The sequence below is a fragment of the Cariama cristata genome, unplaced genomic scaffold, assembly GCF_000690535.1.
Source record: "Cariama cristata isolate BGI_N322 unplaced genomic scaffold, ASM69053v1 scaffold3143, whole genome shotgun sequence".
Lineage (NCBI taxonomy): Eukaryota > Metazoa > Chordata > Aves > Cariamiformes > Cariamidae > Cariama > Cariama cristata.
In genome coordinates this window covers 51,278-73,384 of record NW_009609959.1, presented here as the reverse complement: position 1 = coordinate 73,384, position 22,107 = coordinate 51,278, and the positions used below count along the sequence as shown (strand labels likewise).

The window sequence follows — 22,107 nt, the reverse complement described above, 5'->3', positions numbered from 1 at the left end:
CCTGAAATGTTTGGGTTTTTTTTTCTCATGCGGAGGTTTTGCAGATAGCTCTTCTGTAGGACTTTTGTATCGAGGATTTTATATAGCTGTGTTTACTTAGAGAAGCTGTTATTTAGGAGATCTATTTATCATTAGGTTAAATTTGTACAAAATGTTGTGAGCAGACCTATTAAGCAAGGATGACAGGATTTTCTTTTTTTATTTTAAATTGAGTAGATAGGTTGGGGGCTATAGAACTTGAAGGGTTTTTTTTCTTGCTATAATGAAACTAATATTTTAATATGAATGTTTGGAGTTCATAATATTAACTGTTGCTCTACTTTTAGGTAAACATTACCAAATGAGGAGAAAAGGAAGATGTCATCGAGTATCGGCATCAAGGCATTCTTCTTCCCCATGCAGTATTAAGCACTCCCCCACACGAGAAACCTTGACATACGCTCAAGCTCAAAGAATGGTTGAAATAGAAATTGAAGGTCGCCTGCATAGGATCAGTATCTTTGATCCTTTAGAGATTATATTAGAAGATGATCTTACAGCCCAGGAAATGAGTGAATGCAACAGCAATAAAGAAAATAGTGAAAGACCACCAGTTTGTCTAAGGAGCAAACGGCATAAAAATAACAAGGTCAAAAAGAAAAATGAAGCTCTTCGAGCTCACATGGTATACCTGCTACAACAGCTCCTCTTCCAGAACCAAAAGTACGGATTGTTGAATACAGTCCCCCTTCAGCTCCTCGGAGACCTCCAGTTTATTACAAATTCATTGAGAAGTCAGCAGAAGAACTTGATAACGAAGTTGAGTACGACATGGATGAAGAAGATTATGCGTGGTTAGAAATAATAAATGAGAAGCGGAAAAGTGATGGCGTGTCAGTTGTTTCACAAAATATGTTTGAATTCCTTATGGATAGATTTGAAAAAGAGTCTTATTGTGAGAACCAAAAACAGGGTGATCATCAGTCTTTAATTGATGAAGATGCGGTGTGTTGTATATGCATGGATGGTGAATGTCAGAACAGCAATGTAATCCTGTTTTGTGATATGTGTAATTTAGCAGTACATCAGGAATGCTATGGGGTGCCATATATACCTGAAGGCCAGTGGCTCTGCAGACACTGTCTGCAGTCCCGTTCTCGGCCTGTAGACTGCGTGCTGTGCCCAAACAAGGGAGGTGCCTTTAAAAAGACTGATGATGATCGTTGGGGACACGTGGTGTGTGCTTTGTGGATTCCAGAAGTTGGATTTGCCAATACTGTTTTTATTGAGCCAATTGATGGTGTCAGGAACATTCCCCCAGCCAGATGGAAGTTAACGTGCTACCTCTGTAAACAGAAAGGTGTTGGTGCCTGCATCCAGTGCCACAAAGCAAACTGCTATACTGCATTCCATGTGACGTGTGCTCAAAAGGCTGGTCTATATATGAAAATGGAACCTGTGAAAGAACTAACTGGCAGTGGGACAACATTCTCTGTAAAAAAGACTGCCTATTGCGATGTACATACTCCACCAGGCTGCACGCGGAGACCTCTAAATATTTATGGAGAAGCTGAAATCAAAAACGGTGTTTGTAGAAAGGAGGGATCAGTGAGAACTGCTAGATCTACATCAAAGGTCAGAAAAAAGACAAAAAAATCCAAGAAAACAGTGGTTGAACCCTGTACAGTTATGCCAACAGTATCTGCTCCTTATATCCCCCCCCAGAGGTAAGCAAACTACCCAAGTGAGAGAAACCTTTACTTAATTGTCCGTTTAATTTTAAACCAATGCTTTTAGATGCTGACTTGAAGATTTTGTGCATGTCTTCTATACTTTCTTTAAAGGCCATACTCAGAGGATTAATGTAAATTATGTATGTTGTACTTTTGTGAAATAGCATTGAAAATGCAGTAACTTCCCTAGAGAAATTAGTAAATGGTCAAGTGGTCTGTCTTGTCTTCAGAAACGTTTCTTTTTTATTTCTTTCAGACCAAGTCATGTTGTGTGTTCGGTTTTCGTCATCGTTGTACTTTTGAGAATGAACTACTGAATTCAGAATAGCATATGCAGTTGACCTTCATATTAAAAAAACCAGACAAGCTCATGGTTAACTGTATTCAGAATTTGGGAATCTGAACTTCTTTTCCTAATTTTAGGAGCCCCAAAACGAAAATTACATTTTCGTATATAAGACTTGAATCTTGTTTGTCTCACCTAAATTAAATATAAACTTATACTTTAGGATCTATGTAAGTAGTACAAAAAAACCCTCCAGGAAGGATTTTCCTTGTGGGGCACCGTAACTTTTCCAGAGGTTTTTCCTAAATTTGTGGTTTTTTCCTTTTGCAAATGCAGTAGTGTTTATCAAGGCTTGGATGAATTTGGTACCTTGCAGACTTTTTTTAGAAAAGTTAGCAAGTAAGTGATGGTAAGTTAGTTGGTTAATGTATTTTCACAGAACCTGAAATGAACGTGCCCTCCCATTCGATGATGCTATCAAGTATCTGTCCTACAACTTCAGTAAAATGTTTATGTTTGAACAAAAATTAATCTTGTTTTTGCTTACGAATTTGTACTTTGTAAGAAGTTCTGTTGAAGCTGATTTTTATATTAGTGTGTCTTTTGCAGTTCTTGCAGGAGCTTTTGTTACGTGAGTGCAAATGTAAAGCATGAACACCAGAACTGAAATTGCCCTTTACATTTAATATGCCATGTTTTGGTATTTTAACAGTGGCGATGGGGGACTGGCAGATGGCTGTAGATCTGGTGAGGTTAGTGAAGTGACACATCAGAAAGCAGAGATATTCCAAGTGATATTTTCATAACTAACGACAGAATTGGAGCAAAATGAAGATTTTTAATATCTTTATTTCAGGAGTTAAAAAAAACTGAGCCTGAACTTCAGTTAGCTTAGCTATATCTGAATTTAAAAGAACAGTAGCATCTCTTTTCAGATTTCTTTCAGTTAATCTGGGCTATGCGTTTCAACAATGGAAATGATTTGTTTCTGGGATTTGAGCAATGACAGAAAGTTTTGTGGTAGAAAGATACTGTTTTGGCTTTGTTGGACGTTTGAGACATAATATGCTGGGCTGAGAAATGCAAAATTGGACTAGGGACTAAAACCAAGTTTGGTTTTGTGGAGTATTTGTTTTGTCTCTAGCATTTACAACATCAGTGTGGTTGTTTACCCCTTGAATTAAATTCCCACAGATTTAAGAACAGTATTTCAGAAACTTTCTCAATATAGGCACCACTTCCATGTGCAGGTTCATCATACTGTCACAGGATTCTGAATGCTCAGACAGTGAGGGCTCTTAAAATAATACAGATAAACCATGCTCTTTTGAAAGCTGACTCCCAAGTCTCAGGTAGTGGACAATTAAGACTGGTTAAGGTAATCTAAATAAATGCATGTTTTGAGACTGCAGTCCTTTTCAATAATAAGTTTTGTTAATGTGGGTACCTACTTATTGACTGACTTTGACAAACAGCCTTTAGCTCCTGTGTGGTGTTTACAAACATCACATTGTTTGCACTGTTCTCTGTTATGATTTGCTTGGTAAAATGGTATTTTTGTTTAGTGATGCACTGCAGAAAAGCTTAAATTGACAGTAAGGAAGTAATACTGTTAATTAAACAGGTACTATTGTCCATGGGAGGGAGGAGTTTGTATGGAAGATTGGGGGGTTTTTTGACAAGGACAATCCTGATTGGTGGTGTCGTGTGGTTTTGGTTTGTTTTTTTAAGACAAAGAAAGAACATGAACTAAGTGAGAGTTGAGGATTAGAATGTATGTTCTCAGTTGTACCTCTGGTAATTCTTTCCATTGGTAACTTTCATAAAAGCCAGACCCTAAAAGGGTATTATCATCAGATTTTTGTTTTAACAGTGTCATTAGATGCTAGGAACAGAAATAGAAAGATTTTTTTTTCTTTTTTCTTTTTTTTTTTCTTTAATAATGACTAAATTTCTTTTCAAGACTGCAGAGAGATTCAACTTGCTTCTGTTTATGCTCAGTTTCATGTTACTGCACACAAGTATGGTTCCTATGTTCTATGTCAGAAGCATAAAAAAAAAAGGTCAAGGTTTAAAACTATTTTAAAGTTGAGCTTTACTATAAATTGTTTCAGCTAAGGGAGACTCTTGCTTAAGTACTTTGTAATATGAATGTGCTTAGTCCTAGAAAACTGATACCTGAATTAAAAGCAAAACAGAAATGGGCATATTAAAAGGAAAAGTGATTGTGCTACAGACCCAGATCTCAGTTGTCTAATTTTCTTTGGCTGTTCTTCGTGTTTTGTTTTTTTTTTTTTTCTCTTTAGAAAAACTTATGTGTGTGTGTGAGTTAAATGCATACCCATAAACTAATAATGAATGATGTGTATCATTTTGCAGCAGTCTTCATTTAAATGATCCCTTTTCTTTAATCTGTCTTTTAATGTGCTTTTTTTCCCTTGGAACTGAAACATAATTTGCCTTTCCAGAGATCTCTAGGAAGAGCAATTAAGCTATTTAAATTATCAGAGAAGAAACATACATGCTCAGTGTTTAAAGATTAGCGCTTTTTTCCTGAAGAATTTGAAATGAATGTGTTTTCAATATCTCTTGAAGTTGAGGCGCACATGGAGATATTTGGTTTGGTTTACTTTCTTAATTGTTAGTAACTAGACTATATGTCTCCTTGGCATGTAACTGGTTCTTTAGAGTTGGTATCTGGAGAAGTATAGAAAGACGAAGATTATAGTGAAGAGGAAGATACTTGGTGGATGTAGCCCCAGAGCACGCCTCCTGAAGCTTGAGGAGAACCATCTTGCCGTTTATGTTTAGTTTCAGGTGGAAGGATTGTATGCTGTTTCCTTACTTGGATAGTGACTGTATATGAAAGACTGGACATTTGAGTAACACCATTTGTAGTAATTCTGTTTTCTGAAACACCTGTCTTAATGTTCAGGATACGTTAAAAAGACTGGTGTGGAACAACACATAATTTCTACACAACTTTTGTAGCTCGTGAATTTCTGCCTCAGCTTATCTGTAGGTCAGGTTTCTGCACCACTGCTTGGAATGATTTCGAGGTGTACACTTCTCAGTTACCAGAATTTCTTACACTGATGTTGTACTCTTAAGCTTTTTGCTGTTAAATTACATAGTGTGATTCTGTAGGTCATTTGTAATCTAATTATATAGCCTCTCAGATGATCATCTGTGAACTACTGATTAAAGAGTGTAGGATCAAAAGTTTTTAACTGTTGATGATAGGAGATGAATACTTGCTTCTCCTGTCTTGTCTTTTTTTTCCTTTTTTTTCTTTCTTTTTTTTTTTTTTTTCATGCTGGGCATCTATCTATACTGTTGTCTAGGTACTGTAGAAAGTCTGTGCCTAAGTATCCACTTCCAAAGGTGCAGTAAGTCATATTAGAGCCTTAAGATGACTTCAGTTTTCAGTACTGTCAGTGCTGATTTCTTCGTAACTTGTTTAGCACTTGGAATAATACGTGGGACCACTAGGAAACCTCTTATGCATATATGATTTGCATCATGCCTTCTGGCTACAGAAGTGTGTTACCTCTTTACTAGGAAATTCCATTCAATTTGTCTTGAAATATAAAACTGTTGAAGATTGTTGCTTACGTTGTACTGCTTGCATTCATCAGCCTTTTTATTTATTTTTTTTAAAAAGGTGAGAATGAGCTTAGTCTAAAAGTCACATGTTCCTGGGAAGTGTCAGAGCAGCTGTGTTATTGGGGGGCAAGTGGGGAAGGACACTCTCAAACTGTACCCCTGTAAGGGAGGAACAGATAGTACCTGCACCTGCTGGCAAATGGTGAGTCAGGAATGTGACCTCCCCCTGCCACCAGTTCGTTTGTCTGAAGACAGTGGCAAACTTGTTCTTGCAGTGTTCGTACTCCACTAATGATGTGTGATGGCTGTATTCTGCCTAGTAGATAAATGATTTTTTTTTTTTCCCCTAATAAAATACTAAAAGTATTTTATTTATATTGCAGGTCCAGAATTTCCAAGTGAGGAAATCCTAACTTTTAGGGCTGAGTTGACAATCCAAATCTAGCTTCTTGTCTGTGTTAGTTATCTTGTACTGGCTCTGCGCTCCCATTTCTTGTGGATTCCCCGCCCCCACCCCCAACCTGTTGCTTCTCATCCTTGTCCTTTATAACAGCTACCTTATCCAATGAGTAGGATGGATACACAAAGGAGAAGAGTTGCAGTCTTAGCTGTGAAAACTATCTGGTTTCTCTTGTTTTTGACTACCTGATTCTTCAGTACAAATGACATTGTTTTGGTGTAGTCTCTTGATCTTGTGTGTCGAAAGAGGCATTTAAAATGTGTTTGCTTGATGAATAGCAAAGCTGATGTCAATATTCATGTTCTTTAAAAACGTTGTGAAAGTCGGATTTTGTGGCTATATACTTGGGGGAAAATTGAATGAGCTATAAAATATTCTATCCAATATTTTCAAAATATACACTGAGATACAGTGTAATCTGCTTTATTAAGGTACAATTCATGGAAGTATTGGTCTATTAAGTGGAAGCAGGTACTTTATATAAATATTTGCTTTCATCTTCAGTTTCTACATGGTATATTTGTAGTGTCTGAAATTAAGAAAGCATTTGAAATGCAATACTTGTACAGAGAGCCAAAAATAAGCAAAAAAGCCCCACTTCCATAATAAGTAGGAATGAGGTGTTATACTTGTTTTCAAGTTATATGCATCAGTTGTGTTACATCATATTATTGAAAGAGAATTAAAAGTAAGGACTAGAAAAATAAATGAACAGAAAATGATGAAACACAATATAAGCGGAAAGGAACATTTATAAGGCCTTTCAGACACTGTTAGTCTGCGTTCACAGATGATGCTTCTTAATCATATATGTGGCTTATGTGTTTCTTTTGGGGATTTCTTTTAATGTTTTTTAGGGTGCTGGGTTTTTTTGAACACCGTCAGAAAGTTATTAAGTGGGGGGAAAGTAATAAGAAATGCTGCTTAAAATTCAGCATAAAAAAGCCATTGAAAAACACTAGAGCTAGTGTTGCAAAAAAAATTGAAAGCTGAATAAATCCAGACTAATTGAATATACATATATGTATACTTTCAGAAAATCATGTGGAAATACTTGTTTTAATTACAGGAGAGCATGATGTAGATGTGCCTTATGGCTGTACTTAATTAATCACCTAGGTAAAGTAGAAGGGAATGCTAGCTGTCATCATCTATTGATGTTTCTTGTAAGATGGATTGACTTCAATACCTTTCTGATACATATGGAAACTACTGCTGTCATCCTGACCTCTTTGCTTAAATAAAAAAATAATTTTGCTTAAATCAAGAAAAGAGCTACTACGGTGTTCATTAGCTTTGCTTCAGTGGTATTTAAAAAAAATAAGGTAACTTAAGAGTTTTATTTTAAAGCTAGTTTGTCTTGACTGTGGTTGGCTTATTAAAGAAGAATTAATGTGTTTGAGAAAATGTGACTTATTAAATAAGTTGTAAAAGTGGATCTTGATTTTGAGTAAAAATAATGGGGAAGATATATGTATATCTGGTATTAAAAGCCACACGTTGATTGATGTCCAAGGAGTGATTTTTTTCCCCTACCCCCTCTAAAAATCCAGAGGGTGGAAATGCTGTCTCATATTTAAATATGTCCTTTTTACAAAATGGATATAGGAATACGCTGTACATATAATTTTTCTTTTTTTTTTTTTTTCCTTTTCTGTCTTCTGATTATTTTGCATGTGCAGGACAAAGAAGCTTAAAACAGAAATTAATGCATTTGGTATTTTTGTATGGTGCATCATTAGTATTCTGTGTGTCCTTTAAGGGTTTTGATCCACAGTGATTATATATATGATAATGCAGTTACGAAGATCAAAATTCATGTGTTTTTGTGATTCTGAGTTTCACCAGTTATGTGAACTTTCATTAGTGGGTTTTTTTTTTTGGTAGCTATTAGAGGGTGTTTTGTCTTGTAAGTGCCATACAAAAACATGATTTTCAGAATGCATTGTCTGAAGAACTATCTCTTGGTAGTTTTTTATTCAATGGTAAAGTTACAGAGTGCACAAACATTAGTAGATAAATATTGAGTTTACTTTTATTACAGATATAAAGGTGATTTTTGATTAATACTTTATCTTGTGCTGAAGTGAACTTAGCCTTTTGAGATTAGATTTCAAAATCGTGTGTGGTATGGTTATGACTACTACAAAAAAAGAAGCACAGAAAAATATTTTGAGTAATTTTAAGGAAAAGTCATGACTCAGTATTATGTATAGGAAGTGGCAGAAGTAAATATATGCATGTGATTTTTCTGAGAAGACTAAGGAGGTTTTCCAGTGTGACAGGGTGGAGGTTTTTTGATTATTTTTTTCCTTATCCAAAGGTTTGGAAGATCACAAACTTAACTGTTAGAATAGGAACAAAGTAACATGTTATAACTAATGGAGAATTGACTGAAATAATGTAGCATTTTCTTAAGTTCAGTGTTCTGCTTTCCTGTCCAACAAAAATTTTACAAGCTGTTTGCTCAAGTGAAATAGATGCCTGGTTTCACAGTCATGTGAAACATGACTTCCTACGTGTTCAGTCAAAATCAAATACTATTTAAATACCAGTAAATGTAAAATAAAGAATAGGAACCTGATGAGACTTTCAGCCTTCAGAAGATGTATCAGTAGATAAAATATATACTGTTGGACTCTGAACCTATCAGAGAAAGACAAATTCAGTAGCTAGAATTTTAAAACAGACAAAAAGGAATAACTTTGAAGGTAAGTAAACACTGCCTTAGACTAGTGAGGGAAGTGATTCAGGAATGGGACGTTCCCTTTTCTTCAAATCTTAAATATAAAACCTGGAAAGTAATTGTAATTAGGAAAGTGTGTATTTGTCACATGGGGATTCCACAGACTTGTGTTGCGCAGAAGTGTAAATGAAATCATTGTCAGTCTTTTCAGGATTTGGTATGTACTCTCTTGGGAACATAGCTGACTTCTGCTAGTTACAAAAGAGACCTTATCCTTTTTCAAAAGGAAATAAAGGCATTCAAATGGACTCCAATATTTACTTAGTTATTCATCTACCTCTGGTATCTTTAAAGCTGATCAAAAGGGTTTGTTTGGATTTTTTTTTAGTTAAGAAATCATATAGTAAGTTGAATTTTTTATTGACAGAGGGGATGACAAATACAGACACAGCAACAAAACTGTCTCTGCTGTTTAAAAAAAAGTAGTATGTTGAAAAGCAAGTTTTACAAACACTGTTTGATAAGCAGCTGCTGCCCGCGGTTCTCTGTGGGAAGAGTAGGGTTTCATCTGTCCAAGCAGACTCTCATCTTTGAAAGCTGAAGTTTTTGGATATGGAGCTGGGAGGAATAGTTGGCAAGGCCCCAGAATTAATTCCAGTTCCCAAAATAGATACTTCCTTATGTTTTTATTCTGTTTTTCTGCTAATTCTCTTCCGGTTAGTGTCACTGGAATTGCTGTAACTGTTTGTAGGTATTTTTTGTGTCTTTTTTGCTTCCTGTGTCTCGGTATGTTCTGTGGAACTTTGCTGAACAAGACTTGAAAATTCAAATGTTTTGGAAACTCAGTTTCATTTGTTACAATTTGTTCAATTTAGATTTTTAATGTTTTGTTCTGACAGGTTTTAGAAACATATCTACAGTCTTTGTGTAGGAAAACAGGAGTATTTTATTTGCCCAGTAAAGTGAAACATCATTTGATTGTGTATGGCTATTACTGTAGGTCAAGAGAAACTGGTATTTTAGTGATACTAAATAAAATTTTATAGAGTATAATTTAGTTTTGCTAGTCTTTTGCATGTACCTTTAATACAGCTATGTTGGATAAAGGAAGATGCAAAATAACAGACTGATGAAGCTGGAGGCTCAGGACAAGTATAGTAATTAAAATACGAGGTTTAGTTCATGTTTAAAAATTGATTGGTTTTAGTGGGTATTTGATCTTAATCTTACAGATTTTAATGTTAAGTTCCTTCTGGCAGTGTTACTATAGTAATGCTGGCAAAATCACATACGAAATTTTGTCTGCAGTTTATATTTTGAAAACTTGAGAATGGAGAGATACTATAGAAGTTTCCATGTATTGTAATACTGAAATGATATCTGTGGGGTTAAAAAGCAAGTATGGTCTGTGGAGTGGTTAGTGATGGTTAATAGAAAAGTGGCTGATTATCTCTCTTTGGCTTTCTTATGTTAAACTGCTGCATAGTTAGTCACTGAAAATACTGTTTTTGCTTTTTCTTGTAACCAGTTGCCACAGCGACATGTAACTGAAACTGGGAGAGGAAGGCAATCATGAGTAGAAAGAAGGAAGCTATGAGATTGCTAATATGATGAGCACATCTCTTATGTTGATGAAAATTATTTTATGTATTTATCTAAAAGATGAGGAAACACAGGACTGAGTAGCAGTCAGCTTCCTCTGAATGCTTTGACCAGTGCGTTAAGAGTATCGGCCTTTGCAGGGTAGATTATCCATCAGATGTCTCCGTGTGAGGAGAGGTTTAGTGTAGAGCAGCTGATAAAGTAGTTTCCCACCAAAGCTGTTGTATATTAACTTTCATTTTAAATTAAATTATTTGAGTCTCTCTTACCCTTTCAAAACAAACCATTTTCCTCATCCTTCTGTTGCTTTTGTAAAGGCAGCCTATTTTTAATGGCGTAATTTACACTTCAGCCTGAGCTATGGTTTCAGGCTGGGAACTGTGGGTGCTATTCTAAAGGTTCAGTTGAAGAGGGGCCTTTCCCTTTCTAAAGACAAGCAGGGAATTGTACAATGCCTCCATATCATGTTTGTAGTGCATGTCACAGTGTTTTACAGTCGGATACAAGTGGGGCTGGGGAAGAGAAGTAGTACTGGCTTTCTCAGTTGCCTGTGGCACGAATAAAACACCTTTGAAAAAAGTTTTAACATTGTGTAATCTCGGAATGTAGCCCCCAAAAAAGGAAAAAAACCAAGAGGGGATATGACTGGTGGTGCCAAAACATCAAAAGGCTGCAGTGGTCATCAGCGTGAAACCTGATGCTTCTTCTGTAGGACCAGCAGCTACTGCATTTCGTGGGGGCACAACCACCTTTTTAAGAATTTTCAAATTCTTCATTCAATGTACTTTTAATACTTTTAATAACTGATAGATTGAGGGAAAAACAACGTGCTGTGAGCGACACTGAGCTGTTCTTAAGACCTCAGAACAGTGGTTCAGGCTGCAGCAAGTTACAGTCTAAGAACTGTGGGTTTAGTTTAATTGTGTTAATTGTTTAAATATTTTGAGAGAAAAGCGTTTAATGTAGTCCATTTCAGGATGCTCCTTGGGAATTTTGTCTTAACAAATTCTCTGTTACATGTGAAACCTGGGCCTGAAGAACATTTCTCATCTTCCTGCTTGCTTTCTGTGGTCGTCGTAGCAGTGGCTTTTTTTTCCCCTATGTGTCCAAAATCAGTTGTGATAGGGGAGACCGTAACTCTGGTAATATCTTCCAGATGTATGTTCCTACATTCTCTGTGGGCTGTCTTCAATAGTCGTCTTGCGCCCTGGGCCTGAAGAACATTTCTCATCTTCCTGCTTGCTTTCTATGGTCGTCGTAGCAGTGGCTTTTTTTTCCCCTATGTGTCCAAAATCAGTTGTGATAGGGGAGACCGTAACTCTGGTAATATCTTCCAGATGTATGTTCCTACATTCTCTTCTTTGTGGGCTGTCTTCAATAGTAGTCTTGCGCTTATTTGGCAATCTTAACAGGGATATAAAAAATTAATAAGTAATGAGATTGCTCATTGCAACGAGATTCATCTGTTTTTTCTGAAGAGAAAGCACAGGTTCAATTGATACGCTTGTGTTTAATGTGTGTTCTAAATATCTGGTATTTTTTTCTCCCAGTACTTACTGTGTTTGAATTGCCATTAGAAAATAAAACACTACAGAAAACTGTTCTTGCCTGATGTTCTTATACTTGGAAAAAATTCTAAGGTGGACAGATACCTTAGCAAAAAAATGACTTGCTGAGACGTTTTGTGTAGTTCTGGGAGGCGAACTAAGTTCTTGCCTCTGTGTGTGGGATTTGTCAGTGTAGTGTAGCAGTTAATCCTGTCTTGTGCAAGTCAGATCCTGGATTGCAAAACTATAATCTTCAAACAGCCCTCCCTTACCTGCCTCAAATATATACTTTTTTTTTTACTCTTCGAGAACTTTTTAAAAATTACATCTCTCTGCTCTACATTCCTGTTCTTTTTTTTCAACAAACTCCTTTAAGACCTCAAATAATTTAAAAATTCTAGTTTGAAAATTTGGTTTCAACCGTTACAAATTTAGTTCAAGCTCAGGTAGCAGAGAGGAACTTGTTCAAGACTGGTGCGTACCTGTATGCCTTATTTCATACTTGCGTTCAACTTTACTGTGACTGAATGTATCTTTGTGAGTGAGAACCTCTTTCCCAATAGGATAGTGCTATCAAGAGTGGGAGCTTCAAAATCAATACCCAGTCTGTACTACTTCCAGGGTTCTACAGCAGCAGATGAATCTGGTCTTATTTCCTCCAAACAGTTGTATTGTCTGTGAAAATTTGAAGTGTTTCAGATAGTAAAAGTCTACCTAGGAGTATCAGAGTAAGCAAAAAAAGGTGATCAAAGAACTGTGCTATAGTTGCTGGATTCCTAGAGTCTAACTGCAGATGTAACATCCTCATTAATAAGATCGTATTGTAGAGGCTGTATAGATAACTGCCACGTGAAGAGCCTCTGACCTCTGTATTTTGAGAAATTAAGGAGTGATTGGTGGTATATTGCCACCTCCAAAGTCTGATGTCTAAATGAAATATGAACAGCCAGTTTCTGTTTGGTTTTATTTGGAGGGAAGGCAGAGAGGAGCAGATTCCTACCACTTGTTAGGTAGTTTCTGGCCTCCACATTACCTTCTGTTTATTTGTATTTTGAAAGTTGGAGAATATCTTCTGTGAACATCTTTCCTAAGCTTATTCTAGCATTTTACTATTGTAATTATCTATGAATGGGATGGATCGTTATGTGAATGGGCAAATGTACTTAAATCTGTAATTAAAAGTGTTTACGTAGCCGTGCCACATCTGATGGGCATGAATCCAAGGCACCTTTCTTCATGTTAAGTTAGGATTCTATGATCTTTCCAAATAGGTATATATATGGCTGTGCTTTTTTTTTGACTCTGTTCAGTAGGTTTTGCAGTTTGCAATAGAGAGATGTAAAAGTAATTATTTGATTTTGATTGCATTCTATAATTAATTGTAATCCTGTTGTGTTTGAAGTTTAATATGTTCACATCGAGGTCTGTTCTGCATTGAGTGTCTTTTTGGAGCCTGCCTCTGCCCTTCAGTGAAAGACTTAGAAGACAGTCCTAAGTCCATCTGCAGATTTTCTAAGCTTTAAGTTGAGCTAAAATTTTTCAAGAATGCCTAACTGGCTTAGTTATTAATTGAAAAACAATGTCACTGAAGAACCTGAAGGATGCAACGGCACTGTATTTTGAAGAAGACCTGTGTTTGCTCTGCCTTTACCCTGTGATGACTGAAAGCTTTGTAGCTACAGTTAGTGTAGCGCTGAGTAGTCTATTGCACCTTACCTTCTAAGCAGTCCAGCAAAAAACAACCAGGGATAGATGACCTTTGGTGAACTCAGGGTAGCCTCAACTTGTATGTCTGCCTGAAAATAGCATTCCAGTTTCCCGGGTATTCTTAAAATAATTTTACCCAAGGTTTACTTAGATCTTTACATTTTCTTTAGATATTTGACTACTTTTCTTCTATCACTTACCTGGGAAACTTTTATTCTTAATATTAAAAGAGAAAAAAGCAGAAAAATACTAGTATGTGTATACGTTCATTATTTTTATTTAAATGCCTCATTGTAGTGCTCTACAAATCAGACACTTTTTGAATTTAATTTTGCCTATTTTGGTATTAAATTTTATTGGAGAATCTCTGATAAACCTACTACCATCCATTGTAGAGTGTTGCTGTGGGTAGTTATTTACAGAGTGAAGAATTAACAGATTTCTGTTCATTGATACTGTCCTTTCTGTAACTGTTTTAGATCCAGCTCAGGGAAGTCCTTTTTTGTCTCTCCAACTCACCCCCTGCCTCCAAACAAATGAACAATCCCCCTAACAATACAGGTGGTTGGTGCCTTGGAGCATCTTGTGTTAATTTTGCAAGGGCTGCCTCTGGTAACAAATCCCTGCAGTATCATACAAAGACAAAACCTTCTCATTCTACAACCATTAACTTTTTTTTAAATTTTTTTGCTGTGAGTTCAAGATACTGTAGGCACAGACAGGTGAAGATCTCTTTCAGATACACTTTTTTTTGAATGTAAGTTTGGAGAGGTTAGTGTCATCTGTGAGACTTGGACATTTTAACGTGTCATTATTGAAAAAATAGGAGTCAAGTTGTTGTGTGTGAAGTTCATATAGCAATTTCCTAGAGTATTTGTAAACAGTATATGTAAACAGTATTTGCATCTGTTAAACAGTATTTTCTCCAAAATTGTTTATTTAATCAAGATATTTTGCTTAACTGTTTGTATCATCCTCTCTTGCGTCTTTTCTCTGTGGATATTTTCATCGTATGCATGGGGTAAAGTCATAAGTGTTCTGCTTTACGTTTTTTGATTGCTTTATTTACCAAAAATTTAATATTAATGGGTGAGTAATACAAGCTTTTTCTTTGCAAGTTTTTATGTAAAAAGATTGAAGATATATTGTCTTTAAAATACAAATTCTGTGTGAAGATGGCAACAAATGATCTGAAAACTGTTGTAGGGATTTAGAGCTTTATTTCTGATTTTATTTTCAATAGGAAAATTATTCTGAAATGCATATGAAGCTTTACTCTCAGCCCTAATCTGGGATTGCTCTTGAGATAATTATCATGAAAAAAATTGATACCCTTTAGCTTTTTGAAGTACCTTAACGTATTTGGTAGAAACTACAGTGTCAAGCAGATGTATTTAATTGTAATCTACTGCTTGGAAATAATTATACTGAAAGGAATGTCATTGAAAGAAATTAGTAATATGGTGATCACTACTGTTGTTATGTTATACATTCAAATATATCTGATGTTTAACTTCCATAGACAAATACATTTTCTTCTTTCCTGTGAAAAATACAATATCAGTTTTTCTATATTTTAGATTAAATAAGATTATGAATCAGGTGGCCATTCAGCGGAAGAAGCAGTTTGTTGAACGAGTGCACAGTTACTGGTTGCTTAAAAGACTATCTAGGAATGGTGTTCCTCTGTTGCGAAGATTGCAGTCCAGTTTACAGTCACAAAGAAACACACAACAGGTATGTGACACACTTTTTACGTTTAAGAAGAAATCAGAAAATCTGTGGTTTTTAGAGTACAAGATTAACCAGGAAACATAGCATGGGGTGAAAACTTCCTCGTATTCAGGACTGAGTAAATTCTTTGCCTTATTATTGAGTAATATGACATATATCGTAAATTGGGCATTACGTAATCTTTTTTAATTTGTGAGATAAGGGAAGAAAAATTGTGTGGGTTTTTCTTTTGTTTTGCTTAAATGTTTCAGAAGAATGCTGTGAGCAAAACTATTCTAATACCATTGTTCATTGACTAGTATTGTGGTTTTTCAGAGCTCATTCCTCAATGTGCTCTGAGTTAGTAAGATAAAAAATAAATTTGATTTTAAACGTATCAAAAGATGCAAAGCAAATATTGTTCTTTGACACTTATAATTGAGAAAAATGGGGACTTTTACAGAGTAAAGGTTAGACATGCTAGTTTTCGAATTCTGATCCTTATTGCCAATTCCGATCCTTATTGCCCACCTTGTGTGGTGATAACAGAACAAAGAGCAAGTTGTTGATTAAGTTCAAAGACCTGTTTGAGCTTTTAGTTTCACTTTTGACATAGTTAAGTGGGATAGTAGACAAGCATAAATTTATGGTGATATTTTGTTCAAGTAAAAATCATCCTAGCTAAAATATGTCTAGGTTGGTTAAAGATGTCCACATTTACCAGTCAGAATTGCTGAAAAACAGTCATTCTAGATGTGTATCGGGTCAGAAAGCGGTACTCTTCAGCTTCCTGTTTTTGTAATATGAACACTGCTTCCCATTTTTGTAGAATGAACAGCTCTTCAGTGACAGAGGTTTTGGCAAGTCTTTTGTTGTTTTAGTTTCAAGTCACTGGGTAGCTTCAAAAATAATTAAAACTTATTTTCTGAATTCTGCATATGGATCCATGTGTGTAGACCTTGAAATGCTGTGAAGCAGCATGATGTGGAAATTTTTACTGCATCTCAGTTTCCTTTTTTTTTTGTTGAGCTGAAAATGTAGTGTTCTTTCTGTTCTCCAGGTGTTTTACTTCCAGTGGAATTGTTCCTGTAAAATGGCATCTAGAACTTAAGAATGCGTTTTATCATTTACTTGTATTACATTGAGATTTTTTTTTTTTCCTTTAAAGAGTAATTATTTTTTTTGTTTGAATTGCATTGGTATTTACTGATTGTCATTGATGTAGTCATAAAAATGCCATGGTCAGCACTGCTTCCTGATTATTTGATCTGTCATTTTTTTGTGCGTTTCGTTTCTTTACTTTTCATGAAAATAATCAGTAATTCCCAGAACAGTTGAGGATGGAAGGGACCTCTGGAGGTATCTGGTCCAACCCACTGCTCAAGCAGGGCCAATTAGAGCCAGTTGCCCAGGCCCATGTCCAGATGGCTTTTGAAGTTCTCCAAGGGTGGAGACTCCACACCCTCCCTGGGCAACCTGTGCCAATGCTCAGTCACCCTCATTTTCTGATGTTCAAAGGGGCCCTCCTGTGTTTTCACTTTTTGCCCATAGCCTCTGGTCCTGTCACTGTGCACCACTGAAAGGAGCATGGCTCTGTCTTCTTTGCACCCTCCCTTCAGGTATTTATATACAATGATGAGATATGCCCACTCTCATAGCTGAGATGCTCAAATTCCATTTAGGTGGATTCCTTTTAGGTGGAATTAACTTTTGAATATAAATTGGCCACTTGTTTATCTTTCATAGTTTCTGTATTACTCCATTTTAATACTGTTTTTTGGGTTTTAACTTCTCTCAAATATTTTGTATTCTACTTCTAGTCTTTGATTAATCTTTTAATTCTGTATGAGAAGTTTCTATTCTGGAGAGTGGTGCCTGGCAGTTACCTAATAAGGGCTGAAATTAATTTATTCAGATACTAGACTTTTTAAATGAGCTTGAGTCCTTAAAAATAATCAAGCACTAAAGTCCAGTGCTCATATGGCGGTATAGACCTAGACTATAGTTAGTGTCTGAAAAAATTATACTTGCTAGTTGGTAGTTGGGAAGTACTTTCCCTATTGAGACTGCAACATTTTAAAATGTTTAAATAATAACTACCAAAATAAAACAATTCTTATAACTGATGTTTGGTTATAATAAAATAAGCCTTAGATAGGAGCTGTTTAAAATCCCTTTGGCTGTTTGCACTTCTGTGCAAACAGTATTTCTTTCTTTTCTAATTTCAGAACTACATGCTATTCTTAAGTAAGAAAATAATTAAAATATTTTCTAAATTAATTGGAAACTATATTGGTTTATTAAAAACTGAGGCATTTTTGAGGCTTTACTCTTAAAAACTTAGAATTGAAATTAACTTTGTCCTTTGGAAAGAAAAAGCAAATTTCAAGCAAAGCTGAGTATGAAATGATTCTGTTGATGGAAAATGTGTAGGTAGTGCTTTTCAGTGAGTAGCAAGTGTCTTGTGTATGACATGTGTCTTCTCCATAGCATATTCAATATGTATTTATAATACCTATTAAAAGTAGTTGTAACTGCAAAACATTTGATGTATTAGTCATTTTCGTTACTCCAAGTATGAGCCAAACCATAATGGAGACTTTAATAAACAGCTGTGGCACTGCTGTTGTGAGAACACGTGAAAAATTTTTAGATAACTATTTTGTTCATTTTTGTCTAAATGTGAAAATTCTTTTTACCTTATTTTATGTGAGAGGTCAAAACCTCAAGAAACCTGAGTAGGTTTTCAGCCAATCAAAGGAACATAAACACTGGTGTATACAGATCCAGAGGAGATTTTTTTAAAAAAAAATATTTAAACTGAAAAGAAATGTTAAGACGAGGAACCAAAACCCTGAAAGTGGTTTCAAGATGCGTAGTAGAAGGTAGTTTTGATCCCTCTCTAATGTTCGTTTACTAGAACAAATTTGGCAGGAGGGGAAGCGTTCATGATTTAGAATTACTTCCCAATGAATGTGTTTCAGAGGTCAGGTATGATATGCTTTTGAAGGTGATGTTAGATCAACTAACAGTTCTAAACCAGGCAGGAAGATCTTGGCTTGTATACTAACTATCTCACCATCTGCAGGAACAAGGAACCCTCTGAAAGAATGATTTATACTATCACTTCTCTCTCTACCTAGAAATTCGGGAAAGGTATTGGAAATACTCTAATAAATTTACATCCCCATTCTAGTTTTTTTCTGTACTTAATGCTTGAATAAAAATAAAAATTTAAGTGTTGTAGCTTGTTGCTGCTGTAGCGCGGTTGGTTTAAAACCACTGTTCGGAGAAACAAAATAGAAGATGCTGGTGACGAAGGTCCCATCTGCACTGAAGATTTCAATAAGAGCACAAGTTGCAACCACTAAATGGTTTTTACTGATTGGCATACAAGTGCCAGCAGAGTCTTAATAAAACTAATTGTATTGATCAAGGTCCAATTTCATCACTGCAATTCTGTTTTTGTTTGGCTCATATTAAGTTACAGTCCCTATAGGGACTGAGGCTGTCCCCATGTATTTACATCCAGCATAAGGAGCGATCTGTTGGTACACTGCTGGTTTTCCTGCTAGTATGCAGAGACTGGTATCATAGTCATGGTGGGAGTTGGAGCTGAAGACCAGTTCTCAGTTGATGCTGCTTCTGGGTGTAGATTTGGAAGTGTTTCCCCTCTTCCCTCAGTATTACTAAATGTGTCAGGTTTAGCTTTTCTATATAAGATTTGGTGTTCAGCAAGAACTAAATCCATCAGAAAATACCGGAGTTTGTTTCTGAATTTTTCTTACGTCACCACCCAGAAGAAACTTTTTGGCTTTGTTACAGGAAGAAAGATTTGGAAGAGCAACTCTTTACTAGGAAGTTAATAGAAACTTCCTTGTCAGAAAGCTTTTGAAAACTAAAAAATTTTGAAAGGAACTCTTTTTTTAACCAAATTTTCACTAGTTAGATATTGCAAACCAGTACATCATGCTTTTTTCAGCTTGTCTGGATCTTTTAATCTAACTAAGGTATATGTTGTATGTCAGGTAATAAATAGGTTAGGGTAAAGGGCGTTAATCTTAGCTATTATAACTGTGTCTGCCGACATTACTTTGCATAGAAGTGTCGAAAAATTGGAGGCTTGCTATTAATCCCCAAGCCGGCATGACATTCAAGAAGGGAGTATGTGTGTACACAAAAAAAGCAAACAAGGTGCACTTGATACTTTGGGTCACATCTGCAGATTTACACCTATCTGCCTATTTTATGGAATGAAATTGGTCAAACAACTGATTCAACTAAATTTTTTTTTTTTTTTAAAAGTGCAACTGCACCTTCAGTTTTAGCCAAATACTTGTCTCTAACGAACCACCCCAACACCTCCTGTAACAAAGTAATGTTTTTTTTTCTTGCTGTATTTAAGTTTCCTGACCCACCCTAAAACTAGTATGGTTTTGTTGACTTAGCGTTCTTTTTAGTTCCCCAGTTTCATGAACCATGCAACTACATAGGGCAAAGTAGCGGGCTCTGAATGGCTGCCGGCAAAGGGAGTTCAAGCCTTCCACTTTTAGCAAGAGCCACAGCTTAACTGTGGTCTTGAAAAACAGTGAAACTGAAAAAATTGTATAGTTCTGTCAGTTAGCAGTTAGGTTGCTTTTGCACACATGGGATCGGTACGCAAAGATGAAGGGGTGTGGGAGATCAGCAATTAATGGCAATGTAGGCTTTCTAATTCGGTGAGTCTCTGAGAATTTTAAGGAATTGAAAATGTGCATATTAATATTTTTTCTATCAAAATTTGCTTTGAACTATTATGACCTTCAACGGTTAAATTATTAGGTGTCTACATCAAGACTTAACTCCTTAAAAGAAATTGTAACTGTCAGTAGTAATAGTCATTAGGAAAAGGAACTAGAAGTTTCTAGCTACAATTTTTGGTCCTTTTTTGTGGTGTGTTTGTTTGTTTTCTGTTTTTTGCAAAAGAGGAACGAACTGTAGTTTCCAGATTTGCTATATTGTAATATAGAGATAGTTGATAGTTAAGGATTTTCAACTTCAGTGAAGTCAGAGATTTGAGTAAAACCAGTATCATGGCTTCCACAGGTACTTGCCTTTACTTTTAACAAAGTGCATATAGCAGTAAAAGACAATGCAGATCATAGAATCATAGCACTCCCAAATCTGTCAGATTTTTTTTTTTCTTGAACTGCCAGTTTTTGCAATTCTGGTTTTAGAACCTTCTGTCTGAAAAATTGCACAAGCTTCCTTTAGAGGACCTACGCTATTTCTGAATTATCCTTCTGTTAAGGAGATTTTTGCTTTGAGTGTAACAGTTTTAATATTGGTTATTGTTCATCTGCTCAGCCAGTTTTCTTTATTGTTCTGTATTTTTTAAAAGTTATGGAATTTATTGTCTGTTTTAGTTTTAAAAAAAAAAGCAAACACATGTCACGATTACTTATCAAGTGTATATTGTGTTATGCTAGTTACAAGCAAGTGTACAAAGCTTTAGATCTCTTTCTGAGATTCTTTTATAAAATACTCATTTAAAATGTAATAATTTTCCAAAGCAGATGTTTCTTTTCTGTCCTTGGTACTAATATCAGAACTTTTGCTTTTATGGCCTTGTTTCTGGTGGATTACCAGTAGCATTTGAATATTATGTGTAATATTCCAATATCTTCCTTTTTGTTATGAAAAATAGTAAAAAAAAAAAAAAACAAACCAAGAAAGGCTCTGGTTTTGTTATGTAAAAATCAAGCTAAACACTGCAAGTGTTTAAACACTACTTGCTCCTAAAAATGTATGAATTAAATTCTTTCATCCGTTCACTGAAAGGTTGTATTACTGCATTACGCATTTGCGGTACCATTTGAAGTTACTATATTATTTAATAAATTGCTTTTAATTTCCTGTCCTCAAGTCATAATGCTTTTCTTCTGTTACAAGTGTGTCCTGTTTCATCTGGGTGCGGGGGAGGTGGACTGTGTTGAGCACAAGAAGAATTTGTTTCTTCCAGGCTTGAGTTTCTGAAGAAGCTGATGATGTTCACCTCATTTGGATTTTTGATGTGAAAATACTGAATCTTATTTCACAGCTTGTTATACTGCTAGGTTGCTGTTTGCTATATTGCTTTTTCTGATGTAAACAGCCTTCACTATAGAACTGCTTTCCAGTTTATAGGTTTTGTTTTCAGCTAGATGGTTGAGAAACTCTAGAAGATACTCTGACTCTTGTTGCAATATGAAGCTTACAACCAAGTGCCGTAACTATAAGACAGTAGTTTCTCCTTTCCTTTGAATACGTTCTGTAATTGCATATAACTAGCTTGTAAAAAGAGGTTAGCGTTTTTCATTTCATGAAAACCTTTTGATTCTTTTCTTAGAGAGAAGATGATGAAGAAATGCAAGCCTTGAAAGAAAAACTGAAGTACTGGCAAAGGCTGCGGCATGATCTTGAAAGAGCACGTTTGTTGATTGAACTTATACGTAAGCGTGAAAAATTAAAAAGAGAACAGGTAAATGGAATACCTTTTAATTTGGTTAAACTTTACTGACTGAAAGATAGTTTAAGTATTCTCACACACAGTTGTTGCAATAGAAAGACTGTAGTGTTTGTGTCTTAATCCTTATGTAGGCTCAAGAAACATACATGCATGTCCTCAATCACATAAACTGTTTGAAATATATGCGATTATCATAGAATCACAGAATAGTTTGGGTTGGAAGGGACCTTTAAAGGTCGTCTAGTCCAACCCTCCTGCAATGAGCAGGGACATCTTCAACTCGATCGGGCTGCTGAAAGCG

At 35.6% G+C, this 22,107-nt stretch overlaps 1 protein-coding gene across 1 annotated transcript in view; it reads left to right on the top strand.

Moving 5' to 3' along the window:
• The first annotated feature begins 310 nt into the window (after positions 1–310).
• BRD1 (bromodomain containing 1) overlaps positions 311–22,107 on the top strand; it is a 59,908-nt gene continuing 38,111 nt past the window's right edge. Inside the window, 4 exon segments of the mRNA XM_009697695.1 lie at positions 311–650; positions 653–1,706; positions 15,187–15,343; positions 21,687–21,818. Of these exon segments, the coding sequence (XP_009695997.1) occupies positions 341–650; positions 653–1,706; positions 15,187–15,343; positions 21,687–21,818 (1,653 nt within the window). The 5' untranslated portion in view covers positions 311–340.